At 47.3% G+C, this 20329-nt stretch overlaps 9 protein-coding genes across 9 annotated transcripts; 4 read left to right on the forward strand and 5 right to left on the reverse strand.

Moving 5' to 3' along the window:
- Window positions 1-104: 104 nt before the first annotated feature.
- Window positions 105-4677, reverse strand: FOMMEDRAFT_104344 (uncharacterized protein; the record flags this gene model as incomplete). The annotated part of the gene is made up of 19 exons (XM_007264044.1): window positions 105-614; window positions 674-810; window positions 862-967; window positions 1021-1420; window positions 1482-1614; window positions 1709-1754; window positions 1808-1861; window positions 1919-2119; window positions 2175-2325; window positions 2384-2512; window positions 2574-2894; window positions 2947-3038; window positions 3097-3292; window positions 3343-3446; window positions 3497-3518; window positions 3584-3678; window positions 3731-3817; window positions 3880-4347; window positions 4408-4677. 19 exons carry the CDS (start codon window positions 4675-4677, stop codon window positions 105-107), a joined length of 3522 nt encoding a protein of 1173 aa, XP_007264106.1.
- Window positions 4678-4821: 144 nt separating this feature from the next.
- FOMMEDRAFT_153308 (ATP12-domain-containing protein) lies at window positions 4822-6008 on the forward strand (the record flags this gene model as incomplete). Its single annotated transcript, XM_007264045.1, has 7 exons — window positions 4822-4957; window positions 5009-5065; window positions 5128-5283; window positions 5346-5436; window positions 5496-5689; window positions 5746-5889; window positions 5944-6008. 7 exons carry the CDS (start codon window positions 4822-4824, stop codon window positions 6006-6008), a joined length of 843 nt encoding a protein of 280 aa, XP_007264107.1.
- A 221-nt stretch (window positions 6009-6229) lies between these two features.
- FOMMEDRAFT_26750 (uncharacterized protein) lies at window positions 6230-7235 on the reverse strand (the record flags this gene model as incomplete). Its single annotated transcript, XM_007264046.1, has 5 exons — window positions 6230-6349; window positions 6402-6635; window positions 6687-6848; window positions 6904-6966; window positions 7020-7235. The coding sequence occupies 5 exons, from the start codon at window positions 7233-7235 to the stop codon at window positions 6230-6232; spliced, it is 795 nt and encodes a 264-aa protein (XP_007264108.1).
- Window positions 7236-7522: 287 nt separating this feature from the next.
- Window positions 7523-9867, reverse strand: FOMMEDRAFT_119392 (uncharacterized protein). The gene is made up of 10 exons (XM_007264047.1): window positions 9642-9867; window positions 9492-9581; window positions 9323-9437; window positions 8959-9264; window positions 8832-8908; window positions 8590-8779; window positions 8462-8531; window positions 8192-8406; window positions 7872-8134; window positions 7523-7818 (listed from the first exon to the last, which is right to left on the reverse strand). Exons 1-10 carry the CDS (start codon window positions 9840-9842, stop codon window positions 7669-7671), a joined length of 1677 nt encoding a protein of 558 aa, XP_007264109.1. The 5' UTR covers window positions 9843-9867; the 3' UTR covers window positions 7523-7668.
- A 532-nt stretch (window positions 9868-10399) lies between these two features.
- FOMMEDRAFT_18190 (uncharacterized protein) lies at window positions 10400-12066 on the forward strand. The gene is made up of 7 exons (XM_007264048.1): window positions 10400-10567; window positions 10775-10837; window positions 10897-11002; window positions 11054-11130; window positions 11183-11531; window positions 11587-11718; window positions 11778-12066. Exons 1-5 carry the CDS (start codon window positions 10475-10477, stop codon window positions 11291-11293), a joined length of 450 nt encoding a protein of 149 aa, XP_007264110.1. The 5' UTR covers window positions 10400-10474; the 3' UTR covers window positions 11294-11531; window positions 11587-11718; window positions 11778-12066.
- A 125-nt stretch (window positions 12067-12191) lies between these two features.
- Window positions 12192-13041, forward strand: FOMMEDRAFT_153312 (uncharacterized protein; the record flags this gene model as incomplete). The annotated part of the gene is made up of 5 exons (XM_007264049.1): window positions 12192-12217; window positions 12269-12405; window positions 12477-12720; window positions 12807-12886; window positions 12947-13041. 5 exons carry the CDS (start codon window positions 12192-12194, stop codon window positions 13039-13041), a joined length of 582 nt encoding a protein of 193 aa, XP_007264111.1.
- A 237-nt stretch (window positions 13042-13278) lies between these two features.
- Window positions 13279-16233, reverse strand: FOMMEDRAFT_166266 (uncharacterized protein; the record flags this gene model as incomplete). Its single annotated transcript, XM_007264050.1, has 11 exons — window positions 16176-16233; window positions 16091-16120; window positions 15931-16032; window positions 15757-15868; window positions 15416-15701; window positions 15201-15365; window positions 15052-15147; window positions 14624-14993; window positions 13876-14568; window positions 13378-13814; window positions 13279-13320 (listed from the first exon to the last, which is right to left on the reverse strand). Exons 1-11 carry the CDS (start codon window positions 16213-16215, stop codon window positions 13279-13281), a joined length of 2373 nt encoding a protein of 790 aa, XP_007264112.1. The 5' UTR covers window positions 16216-16233.
- Window positions 16234-16391: 158 nt separating this feature from the next.
- On the forward strand, window positions 16392-17708 carry FOMMEDRAFT_132390 (P-loop containing nucleoside triphosphate hydrolase protein; the record flags this gene model as incomplete). The annotated part of the gene is made up of 5 exons (XM_007264051.1): window positions 16392-16474; window positions 16523-16601; window positions 16655-16734; window positions 16783-17494; window positions 17550-17708. 5 exons carry the CDS (start codon window positions 16392-16394, stop codon window positions 17706-17708), a joined length of 1113 nt encoding a protein of 370 aa, XP_007264113.1.
- A 6-nt stretch (window positions 17709-17714) lies between these two features.
- FOMMEDRAFT_18191 (heat shock protein 70) lies at window positions 17715-20189 on the reverse strand. The gene is made up of 7 exons (XM_007264052.1): window positions 20083-20189; window positions 19978-20027; window positions 19790-19928; window positions 19709-19727; window positions 19472-19650; window positions 18854-19409; window positions 17715-18794 (listed from the first exon to the last, which is right to left on the reverse strand). The coding sequence occupies exons 1-7, from the start codon at window positions 20133-20135 to the stop codon at window positions 17952-17954; spliced, it is 1839 nt and encodes a 612-aa protein (XP_007264114.1). The 5' UTR covers window positions 20136-20189; the 3' UTR covers window positions 17715-17951.
- Between the last annotated feature and the right edge of the window lie 140 nt (window positions 20190-20329).

Here is a 20329-nt window from a genome sequence, read left to right on the forward strand (position 1 = left end):
AACAATGCAGCAATGTAAATGCTATGTAGAGAAGTTCTATGTAGGAGCATAAAAGAAAGCAATGTCTTGGTTTTCCTTGCAAATCGTCTTCCATGTAGAAAGTCCTAACCGAGCAAGGAAGGTCGTATTAATGTCCGAAGGTCCCCTAACCACCCAGTCGTGTGACTCGTACCGCTAGCTTGAATCCTATTGAGGATATTAATCACCTTCCGTGTCCTAGATGAGTGGCAAATTAGACAAGTTTGCATGCAATCCGGATAATTGGAAACAAGCACGACATACTTAACAATCTGCTCCCGACTTTGTACAGTCCTCTGCATGAACTCCGCCCGTTCCTCCGCCTTCTCAAGAAGACTTTCTGATATCCCAGCAAGCCGCGCACACTCGATCCCATAAGACCCAGACGAGATACCCTTCGTCAACTGGTATAAGAAAGTGATAGTCCGTTTACCCAAGAGGGTTGTTTCTTCCGTGAAACCCATGTGCAAATTAATCACTTTGTCTGGGTGCTTTTGTTCAGAGGACGAAGCGACGACTGGATAATGAGTAATGAACAACGTCTTGCAACTAATGTTCTCAACCAAGTGCTCTAAGGTAGCTCCAGCAATGGCCATCTGCGTTGTTAATCCATTAGTTTTATTGAATAGATAATGAGAAGTATGAATAAACGTACCCCGTCAAACGTCGAACTGCCTCTACCAAGTTCATCAAGAATGACAAGACTCCTCTTTGTCGCACTATGCAAGATATCACTAGTTTCAGACATCTCAACCATGAAAGTTGATCGGCCCTTTGCAAGATCATCGGAAGCTGAAAACATTTATCAGTATAAAATGTAATAATCAGACAGGGAAGACAAACCTCCCATGCGGGTAAGGATTGCATCCAATGGACTCAATCTCACCGAAGCAGCAGGAACGTATGTCCCGATTTGAGCCATAAGGGCAATCAATGCAACCATTCTAGTCTGTGCATTGCACCTCAGCGAAATAACTTCAACAGGCTTCTGGACAAACTTACAGCAGAGCTTTTACCTCCCATATTAGGCCCAGTAATAATCTTAGTCTTCGTGTCCGAACCACCAATACAAACTGTATTCGGCACAAAAGGATCACTTCGTAAAAGTTCGATCATCGGGTGTCGACCATCTGTTATCTCAAGAATATCCGTCTCTTGATCGACGAAGACTGGCTTCACATAATTGCCTTGTGAAGCCACCTCTGCCAAGCTAAAGAGACAGTCCGCGACGGCTAACTTGTTCACGGCGTTACGCAGTACAACGTAGTGTTCATCCATGATCTCTGATAAAAATGCCACGTATGCCTTATTGGCTTCAGCCTTGAGCTTCTCTTGAAACTGCGCACGCTCTTGTAGCATCTTTCTGACTTCTGGAGTGCGATATCGGCGAGCTGACTTCGTACTACGTCGATGAGCAGATGGAGTCAACCGTCTCTCCCGCGATTGTGGTCAGACAAACTCACCTCGATACTACTTCCCAGGTTACAGGAATATCCCGTTTTTCGTTCTTCTTCACTTCAACAAGGTACTGTCGTAATTCAGATTTAGAAGGTAACCTGTAAAACGGAAGAAGGATATCTACCTCGTCTAAATTCACTGACATGTATTGCGCCGCTGGTTTCTTCAGTATCTTGCGTACTATAAATCTGGTATTCAGCATTTGCGTCGATTCGATGAGTGATCCACTCACTTGTCTTGAGGTGGTCAGCTAGCTCTGACTCGACTACCATTATAGCCTGATATTACGAAGTCAGTGGCGACACTTTCGTCAGCCATGTGAAATGATCACCATCTTTAAATCGTCGACCTCCGGATATTTATCCGGGTCGCTCCACAATTCATCCTATAATTGGAATGTCACGATCAATTAATGAGTCGACGGGTAGTAGCAAAGACTAACTCGCTTGTCTTCGTCTGCCTTCTTAAGGTTTAAACACGATCCAATCTTCCTGACGGAGTCCCGAATCTTGGGAAGAGTGAAGATAATCTCGTTTAGGACAGGGTTGGCGAGACCGACGTCTTCAATGTTTTCGAAAGGCAAAAAGGCGTCAGCGGCTTTGCCAAACGCGCGAAGAAGCCTCGCAAGTTCCTTCGGTGTACACTTGTAATAGACCAAACGGTTAGCATCCACAGACGAGGGTCAACAACGTGCCTACCTTGAAATATTGTATACGGCTGAGCCCTTTAGCTAGATCAGTCTTTCCAATCTCCTTCAGAAGCTCACGCAGTCGTAACAAGCGTTCTCTAGATTTAGATGCCTCAGCGGAAATAATGGCTTCTACGGCATCTACCCTTGCCTGGAGTGCGCTACACATACAGGTAGGTGGTGAACACTAGTAAGACAATGAGTAACATAGATACTTACCCGACGTCTGTGAGGGGTCGTCCAATCCACGATTTCAAGAGTCTTGCTCCAAACGTTGTCTTCGTTCTGTTCAAGACCCACATAAGTGAACCGCGCATCGTAAAATCTGTTTGATTGCGATAAATTTCCCTGAATGTCACAAGTCAATATGTATTTGAAGAGACAGAAAAAGATGACAATTGGCACACACAGATTCGACAAAGTGTTAGCGTTCAGTAGCATATGTTGACGTTCAGTAAATTTCGAGAAAAACTGCATTTCAGTCAAAACATCTCCAAGCCCAAATGAATTAAGGTAGTTCAAGCTGTGTGCGAGTGCTATAACGACTTTTCGCGGAAGATCCGAAATCGCAGCCAATAGCTTCCCTGACTTGAAGTTCTCAGATGCTCGAGTGTTTCCCTTCTGGGCGTAGAACGTTTGCAGCTGACGGAACGCGTCCGTATAGTTCATCTCGTCGTCATATCGCTCTAAGCGAACTCGATCCCGAGCCAGTGTTTTTGATGATGATTCTCTACAAATTGTTTCAAATATTGTATGGCGATACCAAATAGAGAAGACCATACTTTGAATGATATTGCAGGATTTTCTGTGTCACCTTACTCAGTTTATCTTTTGACGATAAAATTTCCGACGGTCTAATATGGGCCATTCTCGTCTATTAAAATGTAAGGAATTGTAAGCTGAGGTGCAATAGGCTTGTTCGAAATTTTCACCTCTAATTCGTTCCTCATGAAACCATCCTCGAACTCATCCCAAAGAACATCGCTTGTACTAGGAGTGACGGCTACCATACTGATAGATACTCGTTCGTCGACTCCCATGCCCCCAAGCATGCTCTCGCAAATGCACATGAAGACTGGGGGAGCGATGCGCGAGTCATCATCATCTGCATCGATTTCATCTATATAGCTGATAGAAACTGTCAGCATCGTAAGGTCATTGAAAATGTTTGCACATACGTCGCTGCAGTGTACATGTGGGTGAGAGCCCTTTCGAACGGTTTGTTTCGAGTATCGGAGATTTTCTTCAAGGCAGCTGTTTCCATTTGTCCAATAATGCCAACCTGTATTAGGGTGTTCAGCAACGATGAAACGATTTGCAACGAGATCTTACCTTGTAGCCATGTGAAAGCAGCCTGTGTTGACGAAGCAAGGACTCATTAATTTACTCCCTTTAAATTGAATTAGTAGTTAAATGTACCTTCGAAGGTGGATATCACGTCGATGGTCCGGGACGCTTGCCGTCAGAAAGTTCCGGTCAGGGAAATGGGCAATGTTAAGCACCTCGCTCGCGATCTATATTGCTTCAAGTCAGCTTGAGATTGATTTCGTCACAGCATCGACCTACCCTTGCATCTTCTCCGAAGAACCTGTACTTGTATCCTACCTCAAACATAAGGATAGCATCTAGGTACTTCTCTTTCAATGCTAGTACCTGCAAATGCCGGAGACACGTCAGTCGTATGTTTCACAGCGAATATAAAAGACAAGACTGACCTGCTTTTCTAAAGGTGTGTAGGTCTGCCCAGAAGGGCCAACTTCTACCTCCTTCTTCGATCGTTTGGCAGGAAGTGTCTCCGAAGCTCTCGCCTTCTCCTTGCCTTTGCTTGAAGAGAATGCTTTCGAGGTTACAGCAGCAGGAAGGACAGATGTCTCCTGATCGCTGCCCTCCAATTCACTTTCATTTCGACTTCGTTCTCTAATGGCGTCGAGGTCATCTATATCCATAACATCTTCATCTACAACCTCAGCTTGCTTCTTTGATTGCACCACCTCAGGCCGTCTGCCAAACATTCCGTTATCGGCAAGTAACTTGCGCTTGAACGCTTCTCTTCGTGTTTTCTTAGCCCGCTTCTCTTCAGGTGTCTCTGGAGCTTCGGGAGGGTCTGATGAGTGATTGAAACCATATTTTGATATCGATTTCTTTGGTGTTCTCGGGGATCGTGAAGGTAATGAATTACCGTTCTGTCGAACTGGCGAGAGTGAGCCTTCGTGCAGTGGATTTGAGAGGTCAGGCAGAAACACGTCTCGTATTTTGTCATTGTTCTGCAAAGAAGAGCCTACCCTCTTCTTCTTCGCTACTGGAAGCTCATTATCCGAAGCATCCTCAGTCAAGTCCACAACAGCCGAAGGAGGTGCTCGCTTCCCCAGACCAGTTTGTGTCGCGAAGTGTTTTGACGGAGAGCTGGTAGATTGTGAAAAATAAGAAGAGATAGTTGCTTGTCCCTTCGGCGAGCTTGAAGTCCCGCTTTTGTGTGAAGACCCCCGGTTCGTAGATTTCGAAGGAGAGACCATAATGGTCCTTCCTAGAAGCTGAGGGAGGCTCAGGAAGCTGAAACTCGGGCGCGTGGGGCGTCATTTCTGGATTCGTCACGTGCGCGCGGAACACAGCGCAGATCGCTAGACAGTAGAATCAGCAAGCAAGAATTCAGGTCTGCAATGAGCATATTCTACAGGACATTTTCTGGCCTCCAGCAGACCCAAAGACCCTTTTCAAGCTTGTACCTGGCTTCGAGACAAGTTCAGAGGTCACTTGCCACGACTGCAGATGGTACTCCAGTCACAGCAACAAATCGTAAGTCAAAAAAGCATCTAAATTTCTCATCTTCCACAAACTTGTCTTCAGGTGCGGAGGCGACGCTAAAAAGGTTCTGGAAGACCGTTGGAATCGACACAAGGTCTGGTACGTGTGGGATAACTCGTACAATGTTCCTCTCTAACTTAAATATGCCGGCGCGGTAAAAGATGGAATTGCGGTAACCCTCGATCGTCGGGCTTTAAAGACTCCCTCCGGAAACATTCTCATTTTACCCCACGAAAAACGCCTCGCAGCGGCTCTTATCGCCAATGAATGGGAGAACCAAGACAAAGTGCTAAAACCTCACGCACTTCCGATGGCAAGTCCTTCGAGCTTATAACATACATGTGCAGCGTCATAAATGGAAAAATACAGACCAGCCTAGCCAGTCGGGCTATCGATGCTTTCCGAGAAAGACAAACTAGAGAAGAAGTCACTGCTGCGTTGCTGAAGTATCTCGAGACGGACACGATTTGGTCTGCTTGTCTGCCTTCTCTTCTACCGTCAATTTCCTGAATTTTTGTTTTATAATTAGTTTCCACGAAGACAGTCCAGAAGCGCTTGTTAGGTTACAAGACGCTCACTGGCAACCATTACTATCCTGGATCCGCGATGAATACAACGTCGATGTTGGCGTGCACAAATCTGTCCTCGGTACAGATCAACCTCCCGAAACAATAGCCCGTCTTGGCGAGATTCTAAAAGCATTTGACGAATGGCAATTAGCAGGTACTTTTTACGTCCATTCTCCGAGTAAAACGAACGGATGCTAATAGATTTCACAGCAATGGAACGGGCTACATACACAACAAAATCATTTATTATTGCGCTTGCATTAATCCGTGGACAACTTGACGTCGAACAGGCCGCTCAAGCAGGCCACGTCGAGGTGAACAGCCAAATAGAAAAATGGGGCGAAGTCGAAGATTGTGGGTCAACCGCTTTTCATCACATTTCCCAAGCTCATGTGCTTATGCACCTAGCTCACGATGTCGACTATCAAGACATTCGGAGACAGTTAGGAACTGTTGCTTGCTTGGTATCGTAGTGCAATCAGGAATGCTATCACACTACAGCCAGTTATGAGGATGGAAGATTTATTGCGAAACAGATAAAGTAAAGATGGCTGATAAAATTACATAGGTATACAGACAACAATTACAACTGAAAACCCAGGCGAACCACCTCCGCGCCGCAGAAATGGCTATCTACAGACGCCAAGGGGTCTAATAAAAAGTAAAAGCAAATGAAAAGAATACGAAGCGGAGTCTATGCCTTTGCCTTCCTGGATGCTGGCTTAGCTTTTGACCCAGGCTTAGACACGGGCTTTGCGGTCTTTGATGCAGCCTTCGTTGCCTTGGGCTTCGTTGCAGCGGTCTTTGCGGCAACCTGAAAGTCATGATCAGCACGGCCGTCAAAGTCTCTAACAAGTAGAGCGCACCTTCTTCGCATCAAGCTTCTTAGCTGAAGTCTTCTTAGTTGCGGCAGCTTTCGGTTTCTTTGCTGTTGTGGTCTTCGGGGCAGCCGCCTTCTTCGCGGTCGTGGGCTTCTTAGTTGAAGCCTTTGTTGTGGCAGCTTTTTTCGTGGTGGCTTTAGCTGTTGTCTTCTTCACCGCAGGCTTTGTAGCGGTGGTCTTAGCCTTTGCCTTGGGCTTAGGGCTCACAGGTTTCGCATTCTGACGGAAAAATAAGCATACAAGCAAATATGAAATACTAGACAAACGGACTTCTTTCGCAGCAGTGGACTTGGCCTTCGGAGTAAGCTTGACTTTGCCGGATGGACCCTTTGGGAGTACGAAGTCACCCTTCTCAGCGCCATGCGCAATCGCACGGTTCAACAGCGAAAGGTTAAGACCAACGACGTCAATCTTATACTTCTTCTCGGCATACTGGAAAAGGGCCACTTAGTCAAAGATATAACGCAACCGGAAACGACAAACAAACCTTCTTGATTGTGGCGCGCGAGACACCGGAGCGGGCTTCGGTTGGGTTTTCCGTTATGCACTCCTGAAAGGCCGATGAGCAAGCCACGCACATCAGGTTAAAGCGATTCAACAAACCTTGATGATATCCTTCCATGCAGGATGTGAGGCGCCAGCAGTCTTCGCGGCAGGAGCCTTCTTGGGCTTAGCAGAGGCAGCCTTAGATGTTGCGGCTTTCTTAGTGACCTTCTTCTCCTTCGCAGCAGCCCTGCCCTTAGAAGCAGGCGTAGTTGGAGCAGAAGCAGTAGTGGTTGGTACTGGGACAGGAGCAGCGACGGCAGCAGCAGACGACATTGTTATGGATAAAGGGTTGTGGTTGGGGTGTATGTGAGAACTAAACTTCAGGGGGTTAGAGACCGGACTTTTGGTGCTTAACTGAGGTGCCGATCGCACTTATATATTTGTGTTTCCGAAGGTGGCGGTGCAACATTCGGTTTGAACTCCGCCCGAGAAACAACCACTCTTGACGCGCAAACGCGTCGCACGTGATGCTCCAGATGCTATCAGATGCAAAGCATCCTGTGCATGGCACACGACGCCTAAGACGCCCAAACGTTTGCATTATTTACAATTGTTATCCAGGCAAAATTCCATCCTCATATTGCATGCAGAGTTTAATGATGTACAAACGAACAGAACAGACAGCAAACTATTTTGATAAGCAGACATAGCAAGATAGGTTAACTCTTTCAACTGAATAGACATTCGTGTACTCCTCGTCACACGTTCACAAGACACGATGTTTGCGCGCCGGAATGACCTTAAAACTTCCGTTCGACTGAGCCATCCCTTTCTCTCCGAGCGGCACCCAACTACGAGGAGCGATCTCCCTGTCCTCTTCGAGGGGGAGGGTTACGGACGGCCCACGGACGACGATCTTGGTTTGTATTGTTAATATAATACTATGAACGGACGAGAAAACATCCTAACCTCGCCAATGGGATCCACTCCGCTTTCGATCGCCGCATCGTCTACGCCCGCAAGCTTTGCCTCGACGTTGATCGACGGCGGACCAACATGGGCAATGCCCGCAAACTCCGGGTTGCCAGTTACCGATTTTGCCGGGAAATCCTGGAAGTCAAGTGGATGCGAGAAGAACACAGGTCCTGCCACAAGCGGGTGCTGGTGAGTGTTCACAACAGGGACGGAGAGCACAAGGCGAGCGGGCGTGAGAGATTTCGCATTGACCACGTCTTACGCATTTGAAGCTGATAAGTCCGGAGTCAGGACAGTCAAAAGCGATGACATACCACCACTAATAACGACGGCGCGAAGGCTATTGGCCATGCCTTTCAAAATAGCCTTACGTGGTCCGACGAAGAAGGAATTGTCCCACATGTTTTCTTTACTGAGGAAACCGTGTTGCAGATGGGAGAGCTTGTGTCGCCATGCCACAGAAAAGAAGAGAGACTTTTCTGCAAGCGACAGGATAGACGAGACGATAGTGTTGAGCTGAGGTGGCGTTCTTGAAATAGATTCAACTCAGTATATACTGTGTTCAACCGTCATTAAAAACCTACAGGAAAGTGATTGTTAGAGCCGGGGACATTTTGATAAGCTGTTTCAAGGCCTCGGTTTCCTGAGTGGATGCTAGAAATATAGAATTCGTTAATATCGTTTATTTTTTCAGTCCAGCAAATATACATACTGCCACTTCTGGAGAACACAGTACTAGTATCGATTGTGCTGAAGTGAGCATTCTCATACAATGCCGTGTACGCGACGGCTCGTCCAAAGGGAGTTGACAGTGAGTGAGAGGAGGCTATGGAGTCAGACTCGGATATCGCTCCACTGAGTGGGAATAAAGCGCGAGTAGCTGTGACACCCGCAGTCATGTTCTAGATGATAATTAGAAACATGTTACATCGGGATTACACAATGTATAATCACCTGGTGAGTCAACCGAGTTGCTTTTAATTCATGGTTGGGTCCGGGATAAAATGATACGGAGTAGATATCCTGGGGTTCTGTAAATTGATTAAGTCCACGTCTAAGGACAAGAATAATGCAAGCTTACGGATTTGCGGTGACTCGACAGGTGCCTCATTCGCTCCCTTCTTTTCCAAGTCGGCGAGCCAGAAGATCTTTACATGAAGCTTCTCGACGACGTCCGGAAGGTCCCCTTCACCAACGAGGATGAACGTATGATGCGCGTACTCTCGATTCTCGGCAATCTGTTCAAGGAGATGACTGAAAGAGTGTACATGAAGAATTATTGCACTGGGAGGCTGTGCGTCAAGAACGGCAGAGAGGAGAGTCAGAGAAGAAATCGTGAGTGACGGGATTGACTGCGATGCAAGAGCGAGATCCGCAACGAGAAAGTCTTCGAAATCATTTAGTTTACAGGTAATATGCATAGATATAGATCAATGCCTACTAACCAAGACTGTCGTTCAAAAGTAGCAAAACATTTGATTCCTTGGGCTGGAGTCCAACAATACGGACAAGACCAGCACCCAGAGCTGTGATGCGTGCCTTGAGCTTTTCGTTCGTAATCTAATGATACGTGGTATCAGACTTCTTCCTGAGAAACTATGTAGCCTGACACACGTTTGTTGACCAAAGTGACCGACTTCCGGTGAAGTCTGATTTGATGAAGTCCAGGACTGTTGCAATTGCTCCAGCTGGTCTAGCAGGAAGCTACAGAGGTCGCGTCGGGTTCAGACAAGTACAATTGAGAGATAGCATTAAGGAGCTTACCGAACTCATGAGTCCGGTGCCATAGTTCCTGTAGACAGCACTCTCGCCCTTCTGCCTCACGCGGTCCACGTCGCTCTGTCGTCCGAGTAGAATAGGATGCACAAGAGACTGCGGGGTAAGGAAGGAGTGCAGCAGAAAGGCGCCTGCCGCAACGAGGCCGAGTGCGACGGTGAGGTTGTCTGTCGTAAACAGGTCAGGCATTTTGTTGGGGACAAGTTGAGTCCGCAGAGAGAACAGAGTGATGATGCATTCGGCGGTTTGTCATTCGACGCGTAAGGACGGTCAACTCCGAATTCCGAAACGCTTCCATGATCGACGCCTACTGATCCAGCAATTCATGTGTGATTCAACTTAGTCTACAACCTTGCACTCCCCCGACGAACCAGCATGTGCGCATCCAGATCATCTACAGCATATAACCAGCGTGCTTATGCGCGGAGTAAGACAGATATGCGTTTTCTTGTATTAAAAACACGTGCATATCTCGCTTGACACAGCACTCTATGCTATGGTCAATCAATCCAACAAGAAACATGTACGACACCGCACAGTCTGTCTCTCCTTGACTGTTCCGAATACTCTTTGCAGTACTATCACAGCTTACCTGCTTGGTTACCCGCACCAAACATGCTCGATACGCGCGGAATGAAGGCGCATACAATGATACTTTGAGCACGTGAGGGTGCGGACTTCCAATCTCGTCAGGCCACAGGAACATAAACCACTCTTAAGTTCCGACTCCTTCCATCATAGCCCTCAGTCTCTCTCCTTCCATCTACTTGCTTGTCGCCTACCATCCACATAGCATCCGTACTTTACTTACTACCCACAACATGCCTAAGACAACATCATCGACTAAGAGAGGCTCAGCTGCCAAGAAGGTGACAAAGCCTTCTGCTCACCCGAGTTGGGTCGATATGATCAAGGTGAGGCATCCACAAATCATGTTTAGAAGTTGTCTATTTTCAGTAGTATATGGCTACTCCTTTTGTATATACAATTCAATATCTGACTCGACCAGTATTGTCTGGTGATGATGTGGTGGGCATCGTCACGACGGCAGCCACAATGTTTCAGACACATAATTCTCATATACTTCAGCAGTTTCTCACACTCTTTTGAATATTCGACAGGAATGCATTGTTGCGCACCCAGAAGATGCTCGTATGGGTGTATCTCGGCCGACCATTAAGAAGGTCAGCCTGCGATCAAGCCTACATCAGAATCAGCTGACTCAAGGATGGCATTCAATTAGTTCATAGAGTCTAAGTACAAGATCACTATGGACGCCTTTCATACCTCGCAACTTTCGCGAGCCATCGTTTCTGGCTCCGAGAAAGGCACCTTTGTGCTCCCGAAGGGTGAGAATAACATTTTTCCGATCTCAGCAATTGTACTCACACGAATTGTAGGTCGTTCGGGTAAGGTAAAGCTAGCCCCAAAAGCCAAAGCAGACGCTATCAAAGAGATACACAAGGCAGAGAAAGAGGTTCGAACTTACAGAACTCTGAACAAGACTCACTGCTGATCCGGAATCGTAGAATAAGAAGGCTCCCAAGGTCAAAATAACTGCTCCTAAGAAGGCCGCCGCTCCCAAGAAAACTTTGACGACAAAAGAGGTAGGCGAATGGTTGCATTATATGATCAGATAAGTATCAATGCATTTATGTACAGAGTAACAAGCCTTCGCCAACAAAGGCCTCGAGTGGCAAGGCGCAGACCAGTAAGCCCGCCGCGAAGGCTCGATCCAGGACTGCCAACAAGAAACCAACTCCAAAGACTGTGAAGAAGCGAGCAGCAAAGACAACCGCACCTAAGAAGTCGACTGCGAAATCGACTGCGAAAACAACTGCCAAGAAGACCTCGACGAAGAAGAATGATACTAAGAAGGTAATCAGTGTCCAAGATTCCCTTGTCCGTCCACGTATATTAATGTTTTTATTAGGCTGCTGCGAAGGCGGCCGCGTCCAAGCCGAAGAAACCTGCCTCGAAAGCGAAACCAAGCTCGAAAACAGCTGCGGCTCCGAAGAAGCCGGCTTCCTCCAAATCCGCGAAGCCTGCTTCAGCGACAACGAAGGTGATTATTTCTTGGCCTGACAATCCGCCTAATTTTGCTTATGTTCTTGTTGAATAAAGCCTGCATCAACGAAAAAAGATTGATTGCGTCTCTTACTTATATTAAATTCCGTGCCACCGGGGCCTACTTTCAAACTTATTGCGACTATCGTTGTTTGATTTGGCGAGTCTTGTTAAGGGACGTTCCTTTATAAGTTGTGTATATCATATGATTTATATCCGCATTCTTCTACACTTTATGTTCTCATCATGCACATGTATGCTGTCGACTATCCATGTAACCAGTGCGGATATACGGTGGATCTTTCCGCTGTATCTCCCTTTGTGTTTGTTTCTACATTCTCAAATTCCAAAGTTTATTTCAAAGTTAAAACTGAGATTGAACATACATCTCACGTGATATGCACGTGCACGTGTCTATTCCGAACCTTTGCTCAACCTTCGACTCTTTAACAAGCTGGGAATTAACACAAAATGGGTGACTCTATGCAAGATGCTATGTAAGTTTGTACATACTGTAATTAAAGGGAAAGTTCTGACTAGATGCATAGTAAAGTCCTTCAGAGCATGAGCCCAATCTTCGACCCAACGGAAGACTATCTTAGCATCGTTAGTGCGGAAGAACAAATGGGCTCCGTCGCGACTCAACGACAGAAAGAACTCGACGATGCGAATAACAATCTCAAGGGTCAGTTTCCTTCATCTTCCATTACCAGTTTATTCACTCGTACTAATCCCTGTCGTTGTTTGGTGCTTTAGACCTCCTGAGAACACTAGACACAGCCCGCGCGGCATGTACTCGTCCACCAACCGTGGCTTCCGCAGAAGCCCATGCCGAGTCGCTAAACGCACTCGATGGTGCTCGGTTAGGATTCATGAAGCGAATCAACGCTACGGAAAGTGCGCTTGCTGAGAAGGAGGCGGCGTTGGCGCGATTACGGGAGGAATGTGCGAAGTTGGAGGCGAGTGATCCTGCGACTGAGCATGAGTTGGATGCGTCTACGTGAGTCTGCGCTGAATGCAGCTTATTGACTCGATTCTCCTGGCTGTTCGATAAATTGGCTTGGCTGACATGGTTGTGTTTTGAAGACTGAAACTTACGTTCATCCGTGGTCTGGGATTCACCCCCATTACTGACAAGAATGGTCATGTACAGAAAATCCTCGTTCGTAAGTCAACAACCGTGCCAAACACCATGGCATACCATCGCTTACTTCCACAATTAACAGGATCACAATCGGGTGAAGTTCACAGCGTATCTTTTGACGACGATAAATCCAACGAGAAGTATGCCAACCTGCTGTGGAACTTAGCATCATCATGACTTCCTTCCCTTCTCTGTTTCATTATGTCCCATTTTATGACCTTGTTTCTGTTATGCATCCCACATTTGTGTATTCAGCATCATGTTTATTTACTCATAAGCTAAGGTTTACGTATGTACTTGTTAAGCTAGGCTCGCGTTCTCCAAGATTGTCAGAAACAAAGTCCAATGACTCAATAATTACAGACAGAGTTCGGTCCAGGAAGATACATATAATAATTAAGACACTGTTAGGATTTATGCACTAGGCAATGTAGGCGGTTCTCTGCCTAGTGACCGCTGGGATTTGGCGTTAGTACATTTACAAGAAAAGGGCTTGATTTCTGAGATACTCACGAGGACATCCGCTTTTACAGCCCAGACTTTTCGTACAGGACATTTCTCGCAGTCCTCACGAACTTTCGCCTCTATCGCATTCTTTTTGACCTTGTGAACCTTTAGGTCCTGGTACAAGCTCTCGACAAGCCACGTAAGATTCCCACTGTTCAACGATGCCACTTTGTCGGCGAAATATGGAAGCAGTGCAGTTGGGAACGGATATTTCGGCTGTAAAGATACGCGTTTGATGTTACCCGGAGTTGCGGAGGTTGAGTTGGTAGATGGACCAATAGCTGCAGTGGTAGAGGTAGAGGTTGAGCCATTCGCATCTGCACCTGATGCCTGCACGTGCGGCGGAAGTGCGGGCACAGCGAAGACTGGTTTTGAGGGAGCATGTCGTTCCTTAGTAACAGGAATTGAGACGAATGAGAAAGGGTCAATAGGGAAAGGGGTATCTATGAATATTGCGGGTGAGTGAAAACAGATAAGAAAACAGTCGAAGAGTATGTTTCCTACCATTAAACAACTGAATCCGGTATTGTTTGAAAGGTTCATCGCATTCGCCAATGTCCGCTTCCACACATGGTCCCTTCGTGTACGGTACCAGAGGCATCACCTTTCGTTTCTTCGGCTCTTTGGGATCTCGATCGGGCTCAGCCTTTCTTTTTGGTACGAGTTCCTGAGGCAAGAGGGGAAAGCCTGGGGAACCGGCCCGTTCATCCAAAGGCGTACCAGGGTCAATTGGTTCGTCATCTTCAACGAGCCAATCGTCGAACTCGTCAGTTCCGACGTCACTTGTCTCCCCAGCATTACTCCCATTCAGACTAAGCAGATCATCGGCACCTTCTTCCTCTTCCTCCCACTCCTCGCCTGAATCATAGCTATAGTCAATCGCTACAGCATCTTTCGCGAATGGCGTTCGCGGTCCAATAACTGTGGAAGATTTGGTAAAGGTACCGAAGTAGCCCGGACGTGTGTCTTCGTGAAAGATCAGTACTTTTGCCGGGATTTTATCTCGTGATGCCAGTAGGGTATGCAGTGACCGGACTGTAGCATCGTCACCCAAGACTTCTGCCTCTGATAGCTGAGCAAAAATCTCGCGAACACAGTGAGCCGAGGATGACTTGTACTTCAAGCCGTCTTGACCGGAAGCTCTTGGTAATCGTCTCAGTTTAGACGACAGACTTGCGATATATTCAGAAAAGAGCTCTAAGGGTGCATTTGAATTATGTTCGTAATCACAGAAGTACAGGAATAATTTCACCTTGTGGGTCTCGAGACTGTGACACCAAATCGCCGGGATTAGTTATCGTTGTTCGCAGATTGCTACACGGATCTTCGTCGATTTCGATGACCTCTTTGGATTTCCGCCGCTCATCAAAGTAGTTGACAGCGGCCAATGTCGCATCTTTCCTCAAGATAAAAGGTTTGAATGTCCTCTCAAATTCAGATATCAAGGAACAGGGGTCACTAGTCAGAGAAGTGCTTGCCGAAGCTGGTCGAAGTAGCTTGTTGTTGGTCGCCTTTGGTTTCGAGAAGAAAGAAGACAGGATTGATCGAGACTTGTTCTGGGCTTCTTGCTGTTTTCGCTCCTTCTCCTCTTTGGCTGCCTTTCTCTCTGCCTTTTCTTTTTCCTGGATGCAGTCATTAAGTATATGTACTTTCAATCGAAACAAGACGAAATGATATCACCTTCGCCAGGCGCTCAGGATCCACAGGTTTATCCTTCTTAGGTCGGGCAGCAGGTTTCTTCGTTGCGGACGCATCTTCCAGCGAGTCATTTAAAGTCTGTACATAAATTGGATTAGGGACACAATTTTAGACAAAACAATGCAGCTTACCGTTTCAGACTGAGGGTCTGCTATGGGCTGATGTACTGGCTTGTTCTCGTCTGTAACTGATGAAACATGCCCTGTCTCTGTTTTCGTCTTCCTGCCGCCTTTCGATAGTGCGTCTTTTTCTGTTTGTGGAAGGGCGTCATAGAACGATCTGAGTATTTGCTTTGCCTAAACGAGGAGTCAGCGTCGAAGGCAATGAAAAGACGAGAATAACGAACCTGCTTTCTCTCGGATAATCGTGCCTCGAACTTTTCCCTAGAAGCCTTCGGTAGAAAGTCATAGTTTTGCTCCTTAACCTCCCACCTCCAAATGCTTAGAGCAGCGGGTGCCTTTTCTATCCAATCTATCCCATAATTTACACGTTCGCAGGCCTTCAAGGCTGCGACTTCGATAGCAAAAGCAGTTAAAGAGGCACCACTAGAGTTGGCACCGCCCGTTATGTCCGTTTCCTCGGGTTTAAGGGCCTCCTGGATGTGTCTTGCAAGAAAACCAATCGTTTTATCACTGCATAGCTCGTCTTGAAATTTGCTCGATCTTATGAGATTCAAGTTGCACGCACCTCTCGTGTACGAGCTTTGCAATGAGGGGTATGTGCTCATCTGGTATTTGCTGAAGCGGCGACTGTTCCACTTTTGCACGTTGCTGTAAAAAGTCACGGAACTTGACGATTTCTGAGAGGTTATCGTTAGCTGTAGTCAGTCCTCATGATGGCCCGGGCAAACAAAGTTCATACCTTGCATAGTCTCCGTCATTTTCTCGCAAGAAAGTGGTTTTTGGCGAAACACGACCTTTCCATTCTTTAATTCTACGAGTGCTTGTTTATCCACTTTAACGGCTATAGATACGGTCAGGAAAAGCTCGAGGAAGCATTGACAGTGAAAAAAGCGACGTACGTGAAGTCGGAGCTCCATGCGGTTTCATTTCTGCTTCGGACGCGTCAATTCGGCAGCATTTAGTAGTGTAAGACAGTATTCATACCTTTCTGCGCCTCGATGTTTGACATGTCTGCAAGGAGCATAGCAGACTTCGGTAAGATCTAAGCTTGTCGACGTCGTGGATGAAGAGCAAGTGGTTGGCGGTGCTCTAAGCTAGTGTGACTGACGCGTCGGTCACAGGTCAATAAGCTGCAATCATGTCACTCATCGAGAATTGTGGACGCGACTCATCTCATCACCGCAGTGTACTCCTGTCGTCATGTTCCTCAAACCTCAGACCACGAAATCCGCACAAAAACAGGCAGGTGCTGATCCTGCACTGCAGCCCTGGGTCGAGAAATAGTGCGTTCATTGCTACTTAAAGAGAGTTTCCGCTGACCAAAGCTCTAGTCGTCCAAAGACAATCGACGATGTCTCCTCTCAAGAACATATCGTAGCTGTGCTTCAAAAGACGCTGACGTCGACCAATGTAAGGAATCTTTCCCTGAGTCTACTGAGAGGTCTGACGGAGACTCTCAATAGCTCCCTCATATGCTATTCTATGGACCTCCTGGGACAGGGAAGACCTCGACCATCCTTGCACTATCTCGTCAACTCTTCGGGTATGTCGCCTGCTATACGGAAAGCCATCAGGCTTACACTTTTTATAGTCCAGACAACTTCAAAAACCGCGTACTCGAGCTAAACGCATCCGACGAACGTGGCATAACGATCGTACGAGAGAAAATCAAGAACTTTGCTCGTCAAACTCCTCGTGCGCAAGCCGTCGCATCAGACGGCAAAACCTATCCTTGTCCACCATACAAAATCATCATACTCGACGAGGCAGACTCGATGACACACGATGCCCAATCCGCATTGCGTCGTATCATGGAGACCTACGCACGAATCACGCGCTTCTGTTTAGTGTGCAACTACGTGACTCGCATTATCGAACCTCTCGCCTCGCGTTGTTCCAAGTTCCGCTTCAGACCGCTTGATGACTCTGCTACCAAGCTACGCCTCCAGCACATTGCTGATGCTGAGAGAGTTCCGGTTATCCCAGAGGTTGTCAGCACGCTTATAAACGTTTCAGGCGGTGACCTCCGACGTTCGATAACATATTTACAATCGGCCTCTCGACTTTCATCATCAACAGATCCTCCAACGGAGATCACATCTCAAGATATTCAAGAAATCGCAGGAGTAGTACCAGACCGAGTAGTGAACTCCTTTGGCCGTGTACTCGGTGTAGATATCAGCGATGGCGATGAAATGGATGTAGATGACGCTAAGAAACGACGGAAAGGCTTTGAAGCTGTCAAATTCAAAGTAAAGGGTCTTATACGGGAAGGATATTCAGCATTTCAACTTCTTTCACAAGTGAGTCTTTTTGTGTACAACAAGCATCATGAGCTAATAAAGGCGCCGATTGCAGCTGCACGACCTAATCATTTTACACCCGACGTTGACTGCTAGACAAAAGGCGCGATGTGCGATGGTCTTTGCTGAGGCAGACAAAGCATTATGCGACGGTGCGGATGAGGAACTCCAAGTACTTGAAGTTGCCTTACAAGTGCACCAGGCACTGAGTTAACCTAGTTTTCAATGAATTCTCTCATTTCCTGTCATGTTGTAATTACTTCATACTTTCAAGGGTGATAATATTGCATATAATGAGGAAAGCAAGAATGAAGTGTAAGCAAAGCGTACACAAAACAATACAGTGCAACTGATTTGCCTGGCAAGTTTTGTTGGGGCAATACAAGCCTTCGTCTACGGGACACCAAGGGAAATCGTACGTATCGTATCGTATAGAACAGAACGAATTATCTACTTTTTACCGCATCCCGGCCGTTGCCTTCTGCAACGCACGCTTAATACCGAGTTGCGCCTTCCTTAGTTCATCAGATGAAGAGTCCTCAATCTCAAGCTTCTCGAGTGCACGAGCGAGCTCAGCTTCAACCTGCTGCTTGGCACCACGCTTGAGCTTCATGCCGATCTCGGGGCTCGTAATTGTGTTCTCCACTTGGTGGATATAGGCCTCGAGGTCGCTCTTCGCCTCATGGCGCGCGCTGAAGTCCTTGTCAGCCTGCTTGAACTGCTCAGCGTCCTTAATCATCTGCTCGATCTCAGCGCTCGATAAACGGCCGACCGAGTTCGTGATGCTGATAGACGCCTTGCGACCCGAAGCACGGTCCATAGCAGACACCTTCAACAGACCGTTGGCGTCAACCTCAAAGGTCGTAACAAGCTCTGCTTGCCCACGCGGCATCGGTGGAATGCCGTTGAGCTCGAACTCGCCGAGAAGACGGTTGTCACGGCACTGGGTACGCTCACCCTCATAAACGGGGAACGTGACCGTCGTCTGGTTGTCCTCGACTGTCGTGAACGTACGGCTCTTGTTCGTCGGGATTGGCGTATTACGTGGTACGACAACACCGAAGACGTCGCCCTGCATAGCCACACCGAGCGAAAGAGGGGCAACATCGAGGAGTAGGAGATCCTGTGTCTTATCCGAGGTCTGTCCAGTGAGCACAGCGGCCTGAACGGCAGCACCGTATGCGACAGCCTCGTCGGGGTTAATAGACTTGTTCAGCGGTCGACCACCAAAGAACTCAGAGACAAGGGATTGAATCTTCGGGATACGAGTCGAACCACCAACGAGGACAATGTCGTCTACCTGTAAAGTAAGGTGGGGCGTTAGACCGGCATTTGAGATTGCAAAAAAAATTAACTTGCCTTCTCACGCGACATCTTTGCATCCTTGAGCACCTTGTCAACGGGGTCAATAGTAGATTTGAACAGTGGCGCATTGATCTCCTCGAACTTCGCCCGAGTTATATTGGCCGAGAAGTCCTCGCCCTGGAAGAGCGAGTCTACTTCAACGGTGGTTTGCGCAACGGATGAAAGAGTACGCTTGGCACGTTCGCAAGCAGAGCGAAGACGACGGAGCGCACGAGCGTCGTCAGAAATGTCCAGCTTAGTCTTACGCTTGAACTCATTTTTGAAGTGTTCAAGGAGGTTGTTGTCGAAGTCCTCTCCACCCAAGTGAGTATCACCAGCAGTGGCTTTGACGGCGAAGACACCACCTGTAATGTTTAGAAGAGAAACATCGAAGGTTCCTCCGCCAAGGTCGAAAATGAGGACGTTGCGTTCGGTCTTTGACTGTTGATCGAGACCGTAAGCAATAGCGGCGGCGGTCGGTTCGTTGATGATACGCAGAACATCAAGCCCAGCAATTGAACCAGCATCCTTGGTTGCCAATCGCTGAGAATCGTTGAAGTAAGCCGGAACGCTAGCAAATGGTGAAATAAATTTCTTTCCATGAAAACACATATAAGGAGAAAGGCTGCTTACGTAACAACAGCCTTCTTCACAGTTTTGCCAAGCTTCGCCTCTGAAATATCCTTCATTTTTGTGAGGACCATGGCCGAAATCTCTTGCGGCGTAAAAGTCTTTTCCTCTCCGAGGTAGTTAACGGAGACAAAGGGCGAGCCATCTTTGTCGATAACCTTGAATGGCCAATGGGACATGTCCTAATAGCAGTAGAATTCTTGTTAGAAGGGATGAAATAATATTAAGAACTGTGTCTACTTTTTTGACATCTGGGTCGCTGAAGTCCATCATCGTCAGATATCTCGTCAGAAAGGGCGAAGCTGCTGAGGGTATACTCACTCATAGCGGCGACCAATAAGTCGTTTTGCGTCGAAGACGGTGTTGGCCGGGTTCATGGCGGCCTGATTTTTTGCGGCATCACCGATCAGACGTTCCTCAGCGGAGAAGGCAACGTAGGACGGCGTCGTACGGTTTCCCTCTAGAAACACAGTTAGACGAGTCGTCGATGACTATATGCGCGAACATACGGTCATTGGCGATGATCTCGACCCGGTCATTTTGCCATACACCAACGCATCTGCAAGAGGCGATCAAAAACTGAACAAGCTGCAGGACAAGAGAAAGTAGCTCACGAGTAGGTGGTTCCAAGATCGATACCAACGGCACCCTCGAAGAGATCATCCATTTTTGAGGCTTTTTGTGAAGAAAAAATACAGTGAAAGAGTGGTAGAGAGGATGGAGGGTCGGGGTGAAGAAGCAGCGGCGGAAGGGGAAAAAATTATGGTGGGCGTTGCTGACAAATAATTCAAAGCCCAAATTTGGCACCACACTCCTCGACCTGCCTCAGTGCCTGCTCATTGCAGAACAGCAAGACGAAGC

Source organism: Fomitiporia mediterranea (genome assembly GCF_000271605.1).
Source record: "Fomitiporia mediterranea MF3/22 unplaced genomic scaffold FOMMEscaffold_3, whole genome shotgun sequence".
NCBI lineage: Eukaryota > Fungi > Basidiomycota > Agaricomycetes > Hymenochaetales > Hymenochaetaceae > Fomitiporia > Fomitiporia mediterranea.

Bases quoted from the DNA above. Each gene is read 5' to 3' on its own strand.
- FOMMEDRAFT_119392 (XM_007264047.1), bottom strand. From the start codon at position 9,842: ATGCCTGACCTGTTTACGACAGACAACCTCACCGTCGCACTCGGCCTC. The intron at 9,582-9,641 runs GTAAGCTCCTTA...CGACCTCTGTAG, and splicing joins GCACCGGACTCATGAGTTCG to CTTCCTGCTAGACCAGCTGG. The intron at 8,909-8,958 runs GTAAGCTTGCAT...ATCAATTTACAG, and splicing joins TGTCGAGTCACCGCAAATCC to AACCCCAGGATATCTACTCC.
- FOMMEDRAFT_18191 (XM_007264052.1), bottom strand. From the start codon at position 20,135: ATGGATGATCTCTTCGAGGGTGCCGTTGGTATCGATCTTGGAACCACC. The intron at 20,028-20,082 runs GTGAGCTACTTT...CGCCTCTTGCAG, and splicing joins GATCTTGGAACCACCTACTC to ATGCGTTGGTGTATGGCAAA. The intron at 18,795-18,853 runs GCAAGTTAATTT...CTTACTTTACAG, and splicing joins CAAAGATGTCGCGTGAGAAG to GTAGACGACATTGTCCTCGT.
- FOMMEDRAFT_18190 (XM_007264048.1), top strand. From the start codon at position 10,475: ATGCCTAAGACAACATCATCGACTAAGAGAGGCTCAGCTGCCAAGAAG. The intron at 10,568-10,774 runs GTGAGGCATCCA...AATATTCGACAG, and splicing joins GTTGGGTCGATATGATCAAG to GAATGCATTGTTGCGCACCC. The intron at 10,838-10,896 runs GTCAGCCTGCGA...GCATTCAATTAG, and splicing joins CTCGGCCGACCATTAAGAAG to TTCATAGAGTCTAAGTACAA.